Below are 9042 nucleotides of genomic sequence, written 5' to 3'. Positions count from 1 at the left end.
CCTTCCCCATGAGGCCATGGCCCTCTCTCAGGTGCACTATATTATGTCCCTATTTATCCCCAGCATCTCCTGGCCTCCCCTATCTCTTCCCTGGTCCTTCCCCATGAGGCCATGGCCCTCTCTCAGGTGCACTATATTATGTCCCTATTTATCCCCAGCATCTCCTGGCCTCCCCTATCTCTTCCCTGGCCCTTCCCCATGAGGCCATGGCCCTCTCTCAGGTGCACTATTATATGTCCCTATTTATCCCCAGCATCTCCTGGCCTCCCCTATCTCTTCCCTGGCCCTTCTCCATCAGGTGCACTATATTATGTCCCTATTTATCCCCAGCATCTCCTGGCCTCTCCTATCTCTTCCCTGGCCCTTCCCCATGAGGCCATGGCCCTCTCTCAGGTGCACTATATTATGTCCCTATTTATCCCCAGCATCTCCTGGCCTCTCCTATCTCTTCCCTGGCCCTTCCCCATGAGGCCATGGCCCTCTCTCAGGAGCACTATATTATGTCCCGATTTATCCCCAGCATCTCCTGGCCTCCCCTATCTCTTCCCTGGCCCTTCCCCATGAGGCCATGGCCCTCTCTCAGGTGCACTATATTATGTCCCTATTTATCTCCAGCATCTCCTGGCCTCTCCTATCTCTTCCCTGGCCCTTCCCCATGAGGCCATGGCCCTCTCTCAGGAGCACTATATTATTTCCCGATTTATCCCCAGCATCTCCTGGCCTCTCCTATCTCTTCCCTGGCCCTTCCCCATGAGGCCATGGCCCTCTCTCAGGTGCACTATATTATTTCCCGATTTATCCCCAGCATCTCCTGGCCTCCCCTATCTCTTCCCTGGCCCTTCCCCATGAGGCCATGGCCCTCTCTCAGGTGCACTATATTATGTCCCTATTTATCCCCAGCATCTCCTGGCCTCCTCTATCTCTTCCCTGGCCCTTCCCCATGAGGCCATTCCACTTTTTTGGGTGCATTATGTAACTTTGAAAAATGAGGGGGGCGCCAATGTTCTTTCTGGCACAGGGCACCAAAAAGTATAGTTACGGCTCTGGCCAATGTTAATGAAAAAAGAAAATGGAGTGAAATGGTGCCTCTAGTTGCCGATTTGCAAAGAACAATCGCACACGGTTCCTGGTTCTGCCAAACTATAACGTTTGAAGAAAGCATCACTCTTAAACACGCCTCTTGTTTCGGGAGACACAATAAACACGAGAAAGCAGTTCTTGGAGGTCACATAAATAGTGTCATCAATTAAGATGTGACAGTGCATTAATACAAGATTTTATTTGGTTTCATTTATTCAGTCAGATGCAACCAATCAAAAGCACCACCCCAATACCATGGATAGATTTGTATGCAAGTTCCAGTGCTGCCTGCTAAGTCTGTTCATTTGTGATCCTGCGCAAGCAGAAGATACATTGCGCTTACCATTACAAGTGACCCCATCATCATCCAGAATCTGATCTTCAGCACAAGCACACCGTCTGCTCCCTGGCACTGCCAGGCAAAGGCTGCTGCACCCACCATTATTCACACGGCAAGCATTCCAGCCAACTATGAGAAGAAGATAGGAGCAGAAATATTATAGAAATAAAATACAGCAAAATAAATAAAAATATATTAATACTACAATTTATGCCTAAAATATTTACATACAACTCAAAAGAAAAAAAAGGTAAAGTCACCAAAATGTAACACTAAGAAAACTGAATGTTAATGTAGAAATCAATTACATTTTTTTTACTCTAAATTAAACTGCAAACAACATTCTAAGAATGACATCAGTGATAACAATCAGTGTCTGAAATATTAGACATAAAGAAACATGTACACAGTCATCCACGTTCAATAAAACCACTTTTTGAGGATATGTATTTTGGTAATGGTATCATGAGGTACAAAGGACCTCATTCAGACCCGGTCGCAAGCGCTGCACACTCGCACCCGGGTCGATGTTTTGGTCCTGCGCACGCGCAGCGGCCGCACTGCGCGTGCGCAAGTCCCGGAGCGGGAGTGAAACTCTCTCGCTCCAGAGCTCACTATAAAAGGGGCGGCTGTCGATGTTGATCGACAGCTCGCCCCGTTTTTGTAGGCGGGGGGGAGTGGCTACACAAACGGAGGCGTTTTGTGGGCGGCCGCACTGACATCAGCAGTGATGTCAGTGGGGAGCTTCCTGCTCGATCAGAGCAGGAAGCTTCCTGGGGCTTGCGGTTGCTGAGACCCAACCTTAGGGTCTCATCGCAAACCCCGATGGTCGCGATGGTCTTGACCATAGTGATCATCAACCTGGTTGGTCGCTAAGCTGTGGGTGGTAACCCACAGCTTAGCTAGTGACCAGGAGGCCGCACTAAAAAATAGAAGCAGCCGCCCTCATTCAGAGAGAGCGATCGCTTCTTGCGAGCGCCTCTGAATGAGGGCCAAAGTTCCTATTAAATGTGTTGGTGAGAATTGGAGGGGTTGTGTATGTGTGATTCTAGGAATGGTACTGTAAGATGTGTATTACTTATTCTTACGATTACTTATAAAGTGCCTGGTTATGAAACATCTGCTGAGAATGCTACTTTTTCTGTAACAGGTCTCTGAATAAAGTGAAAATCTAGCTCATCATCTGAGAAGCCAGGATGGAGCACCCAAGGACTAAGGGCCTGATTCAGAGCCGGACGCTCTGACCATAGCGCTCGCTCTGAATCAGGCCCTCCTACCTCAACTTGGAGCGTCCTCATGGATGCTCGCATAGCTGTGGGTTACCACCCACAGCTATAGCGAGCGCCCATGATGATGGTCGCGATGGTCAAGACCATCGCGACCATCGGGCTTGCGACGAGACCCTGCGGTAGGGTCTCGCTGCCGCAAGCCCTGGAGTGATTTTGGCTCTATCAGAGCCAAAATCACTCCCACTGACATCATTACTGATGTCAGTTGGGCCGGACTCAGATGGTAGGCGTTCCCATGGGAACGCCTCCGTCTGGCAGCCACGCCCCCTGCACGCCCACCAAAGGGGGCGTGCTGTCACTCACCATCGACAGCACGCCCCCTTTGGTGCGAGACCCCGAGCAACGGATTCCCCGTCGCTCGCTGGGTCTCGCGCATGCGCATGACGGAGCTCCCTCCGTCGTGCGCATGCGCACTTAGGCACCAGCGACCCGCTTGCGAGCGTACAGCGCTCGCGAGCGGGTCAGAATCAGGCCCTAAATTCACAGGAAAAGAGGAAATGGATTTACTATTTCACCGTTATTTGCACCAAAGTATTCATTAGTCAGAGATCTGTGCCTGTTGCAGCCCCTCGCCATCTGTTACAGGTGCTTTATGTCGTAGTACAGCCAGTTGGTTAGTAAAACAGAAGAGGTTTTTAATTTAAGGGTGTCACCCAAATAATAGGTATCACTTTTATTCATGGGGGTTTCTCAAGTTCATATCTTACAAACGTTTTCTGCACAATCTTATAAATAGATTCTTAATATTGTTTATTTTGTGCTAATACCCAATTCCATATTGTTACAGGTCAGAGACGAGAATGTTTAACTTGTAGCCAATGCTAAGAGGAGTTTTCTTAACTAAAAACAATGTATTCAAAGTTGACCTAATCTGGGTGATGGACTGAATAAGGTTAGACTACTGTGGTCTAGTGCATACCCAAACCGTATGTATTGTGTGTCACCAACTACACACAATAATGTACTGTATCCAGTTATTTAGAAATCCTTTTATCCTAGGCCATACATGTACAGTATTGTTGACAGTAACCTGCCGATTTACAAAGATACAAAGAAAATATTAGATTGGGAATAACATGACTGAATACTTTTTTTTTTTTTTATTGGCCTCCAAACCCCTGGATTTGGAGTGTGAGAGAAACTGGCCCGTGGTGTTCAGCTTTGGGCCCAGGGCTGTAGAGCAGTGATTTTCAACCTTTTCAACTCGAGGCACACTACACAAGATTATAAGATTGCTAAGGCACACTTTCCTGCTATGTGGTATGCGTGACTAATGAAAAAATAAAAACATTGTCTCCCACATAAAAGTATACACACATATTGGCATCCACAGGAATAAAACACACTACATTGGCCTCCACAGGAATTAAACACAATACATTGGCCTCCACAGGAATTAAACACACTACATTGGCCTCCACAGAAATTAAACACACTACGTTGGCCTCCTCCGGAATAGAGAACACACTACATTGGCCTCCTCTGGAATAAAACACAATACATTGGCCTCCACAGGATTTAAACACACTACGTTGGTCTCCTCCGGAATAGAGAACACACTACATTGGCTTCCTCTGGAATAAAACACAATACATTGGCCTCCACAGGAATTAAACACACTACATTGGCCTCCACAGGAATTAAACACACTACGTTGTCCTCCACAGGAATTAAACACAATACATTGGCCTCCACAGGAATTAAACACAATACATTGGGCTCCACAGGAATTGAACACACTACGTTGGCCTCCTCCGGAATAAAACACACTACATGGGCCTCCACAGGAATTAAACACACTACGTTGGTCTCCTCCGGAATAGAGAACACACTACATTGGCCTCCTCTGGAATAAAACACAATACATTGGCCTCCACAGGAATTAAACACACTACATTGGCCTCCACAGGAATTAAACACACTACGTTGTCCTCCACAGGAATTAAACACAATACATTGGCCTCCACAGGAATTAAACAAAATACATTGGCCTCCTCAGGAATAACACACACTACATTGGCCTCCACAGGAATAAAACACACTACATTGGGCTCCACAGGAATTGTACACACTGCGTTGGCCTCCTCCGGAATAAAACACACTACATGGGCCTCCACAGGAATTAAATACACTACGTTGGCCTCCTCCAGAATAAAACACACTACATGGGCCTCCACAGGAATTAAACACACTACGTTGGCCTCCTCCGGAATAAAACACACTACAGTACAAGTGTGCTGAGCTGACCACCGCGACACACTTGACAACCGCTCGCGGCACACTAGCGTGCCACGGCACAGTGGTTGAATAACGCTGCTGTAGAGACGGACTTCTCCCCTTCCTAGAGAACATACATCGATCTACTACTCATCAGAATAATGACAGTGCTTGCTGTGTTCAGGGCTGTCACATTCTGCCTTTGCTCTTTCATTTTAATCATAGAAATCCTCACCTTGCTGTTTGGCATCATACGTCCGGATTTCAAAGATTGGCGGTCTCTCAGTTGTCAGATAAGTGACAACTTTGGAGACTTGATCTAGCCGCAATATACTGCCACTCCTGTACTCTGTCCAGAATAGAAAGTTACCGTGGTGGCAAAGTCCGAAGGCATGCTTCAGCTCTGGACCTTCATACACGGCCTAAATAGGAAACAAAACACAATGAGACTCTTTTTTTTGTTAAAAGATCAGAACAAAACATAGTGAACAATCTATTGTATGATGCCCTAAGCTGTCGCGCCTGTGTCCCCCTGCAGCACTAGGACAGCACGAGAAGAACAGCTGAAGAGCGAGACCACTATCAGGGGTAAATAATACAGAGGGATGGGACAGGGAGAGGACAGGAAGGGGGCAGACTGTGGTGACCCGGAACATACCAGGTCCCATTTACTAGTATATAACAAATCAAGCACTGGCATGAGCAGAGTACATTAACTTTACAAATCAAAAAGTAAACTGGAGACCTTGCTAAAATGAAGAACTCCTTAAACATAACAATTCTATAGAACTTTACTGAGATTGAACTTCCCACAGGTACATCTAGCAGGGCCGCCTTTCACATGTGTGATATATTGCCATGGGCAGGTGAATGGATGTCCATTGACATCGTCCTTTCTGATGCCCAATACTGTCCATTACATTTGATTATTTCTTATGTATAACTATTTGAAATACCAGCACTGAGAAGAGGGGGAATGGACAGGGGGAAAGGTGGATTCTTCTCCACCATGGGGTTCAAGTAGTTACTGTAGATAATTGAGACCTCTGGGAAATGTTGTTATCTTAATGTATATCATCCCTGTAAAGAGAATCTCCCATCTAGTAAGAAAATGAAAGAAAACTCTGGGCCTGACTCAGACCCGGTCGCAAGCGCTGAGCGCTCGCAACCGGGTCGATGGTGGCCCAGAGCGCATGCGCATGATAGAGCCGGCTCCGTCGTGCGCATGCGCGAGACCCGGATAGCGACGGGCAATCCGTCTCTCCGGGTCTAGCACCAAAGGGGGCGTGCTGTCGATGTTGAGTGACAGCGCGCCCCCTTTGGTGGGTGGGCCGGGGGGGGATGCCCAGACGGAGGCGTTCCCATGAGTGGGAGAGATTTCGGCTGTTAGAGCCGAAAGCTCTCTGGGGCTTGCGGCCATGAGACCCTACCACAAGGGTCTCGTCGCAAGCCCGATGGTCGCGATGGTTTTGACCATTGCGACCATCATCTAGGCCACTCGCATTAGCTGTGGGTGGCAACCCACAGCAATGCGAGCGGCCAGGAGGCCGCTCCATAAGAAAAAAAAAGACGTCCTGATTCAGAGCGAGCACTCTGTCAGAGCGTCCGGCTCTGAATCAGGGCCTCTGTTTAAAAGAAGAAAAAAATAAAACACTACAACGAGATCATAGATGACAAAGAAGTGAACGCTTTCTAACCTTGCGGCCAGTCCCGTTGAGATATACCATTTCTATTCTGTCATAAAAGGCATCTACCCAGTATAATATCTTGTTGGGAATGTCAATGCTTAGGCCGTTAGGCCACAGAACCAATGTAACAAAGATGCTGCGGTTGGATCCGTCCATCCAGGCCTTTTCAATCTTCCCACTTTTGTTGTTCTTGGGATCTTCCTCCCAGTCTGTCCAGTACATCCACCTGACAACACACATTATCATTAATAATTAAAGCTATGAATGACATGGAATGCACAGCCCTCTGCAATGTACACATTGCCTCCTCTGAATAGCACGGCAGCAAGGCCATCTCTGCCATTGGGCTTGTTGGGCAGTTGCCCAAGGGCCCGAAGCTTGTAGGGGCCCCACCAACCCGCCCCCCCCTGCAGCCGCGGCCAGTTAGTATATTTGTGATATGTTTGTAAGCCGGCCGCCGATGCACTGTATTCTGATCTAACCTCCCCCACCCAATTCCCCCCCCCCCCCCATCCGCTGGCTTCAGACCAGTCTGACAGAGTCTCTCTGCATGTGTGGGAGGGCTGATGGGCATCCAGGAGGGTTTCATTTTACTGACCATTTACATTTTTTTTCCCGTTAATGGGTGGGTAGGGGGCCCCAGTGCATTGCTTTGCCCAGGGGCCACACTGCTGTTAAGAGAACCCTGGACGGCAGCAGTTTCTGAACCTAAGGTGTTTAACCGTACAATGGTACAAGAACTAAAGTAAGATAGGTGAAAAGTTCTGAAAACAAATTATTTTAAGAGCTCAATTGTAACATCTGCAATAACAGAAAATGAAATGAGCTTCCAGAAAAGGTTTCATTATTTCAGTTGTGTTACCTCAGCATCACCTTAAATGTGTCAGAAGCAAATGAATGACAAGATGGATGTGTCAGCAGAGCATGGCTTGGCCAGCTATGAACTAGAACAAGGCCTCACATGGTAATGAAGGCCTCACATGGTAATGAAGGCCTCACATGGTAATGAAGGCCTCACATGGTAATGAAGGCCTCACATGGTAATAAAGGCCTCACATGGTAATGAAGGCCTCACATGGATATGCGCACGTCTAATTTTCTTACAGCAAGATAAGTGGTGGTCCAGCAAGTGTCAGCAAAAAAGTCATAAGTGTCTGAAAGCATTCACACTACAAGGCATAGACCCAAAACACGTCTGTACACCAGGTATGAGGTCTTAAACATCTATTACTCTAAAGAACAAGCATGCACCAAAATGGGAAAATTAATTAATATAATAAGCTTTTATAGGGGTGGATTCAATTAAGCCACAAGGCAGTTTGCCACGTGAGCAAGTGCATCTATATGCCACAATTACGGTAGCCCCGAACTCGCAGCTTTTTGTACGCAGCCCCATAGGGTCAGGTGTAAAATTGGGCCGGCAGGGGGTGAAGGGTGTTTCTGTGCCCTTGCAAAAGCAACTCGGCCCCCCTTATGGTTAATTGAAATGACCCCATAACATGCACCCTAGAAATCAAAAAGAAAAATTTAAATATAATGTCTGCAATGATTAAACGCTTGCTCAAAAATGTAGAGTGCTAGATTGTGAATTGATGTGTACTCATCTGATATGTTGCAATACACCTGCATTTCATGCATTATATCGCAGTTAGCTAAGCTCCATTTAACAAGAAGAATGTTATTTGCTGAGGTGATAGCCTAGCATTTGCATCGGGAGCAGAGAGACATCTAACTACACTAAAATTAGAGAGTAAAATTAGATAACGATTTAGAAATGTCCACGATAATACACTCAGAACAGTGCTATAATGGTTAGCATTGGTGCCTGACAGAAATGGTCTATTGGGTTCAATGCCCACCAGGACCCTATCTGTTTGGAGTTTGTACGTTCTCCCCTGGCTTGCGTGGCCTTTGTACTCGCAAGCTAGGCCTTCTCCCCATTGTCTGCTCTACATAATTATCTAGGGAACCTAGTAATTCAATATTTATGTAAAGTCGTGAAACAGTTTGTATCAAATCGGTACTTTTGTATCTTGCTCTAGTTCTATCCCCTTTGTACCGTACTACAGAACCCTTGTAGCATCTTATAAATAAGGAGAATATTACATTTAAAAACATGACTAACATTCTCTGCAAAGTGCTGCGTAATATGTGAGCGTTATATAAAAATGGCTAATAAATTTAAAATCACTCTAAAAAATTAATATTGACGATTTAAGTGTGTTTAAGGGCTATGTAATGTTTAATAAGTTTCCTTGCCCTAAGAAGATAGAAATATGTTAAACTCTTGATGACAGTTGAAGCTATTGTTCTTTATTAGAAGCCTATTTAGGCTCTAAAAGGCTCTGTACAGGACCCTTTACTAGACTGAATGGATATTTACTGAATGTAACACACATCTAACTCATGTTCAGAAAAGAATATATAA

At 46.1% G+C, this 9042-nt stretch overlaps 1 protein-coding gene across 1 annotated transcript in view; it reads right to left on the bottom strand.

The window, feature by feature from the left end:
- LOC148480777 (low-density lipoprotein receptor-related protein 1-like) overlaps positions 1 to 9042 on the bottom strand; it is a 363634-nt gene that overhangs the window by 239005 nt on the left and 115587 nt on the right. The window contains exons 12-14 of the mRNA XM_088453863.1: positions 6624 to 6840; positions 5162 to 5348; positions 1424 to 1549 (exon numbers count right to left, since the gene is read on the bottom strand). Of these exons, the coding sequence (XP_088309989.1) occupies positions 1424 to 1549; positions 5162 to 5348; positions 6624 to 6840 (530 nt within the window). The remainder of the gene's footprint in view (positions 1 to 1423; positions 1550 to 5161; positions 5349 to 6623; positions 6841 to 9042) is intronic.

The sequence above is a fragment of the Taudactylus pleione genome, unplaced genomic scaffold (assembly GCF_031769625.1).
Source record: "Taudactylus pleione unplaced genomic scaffold, aTauple2 ptg000597l, whole genome shotgun sequence".
In the NCBI taxonomy this organism is placed as follows: domain Eukaryota; kingdom Metazoa; phylum Chordata; class Amphibia; order Anura; family Myobatrachidae; genus Taudactylus; species Taudactylus pleione.
This window is presented reverse-complemented; position numbering and strand designations above follow the sequence as displayed.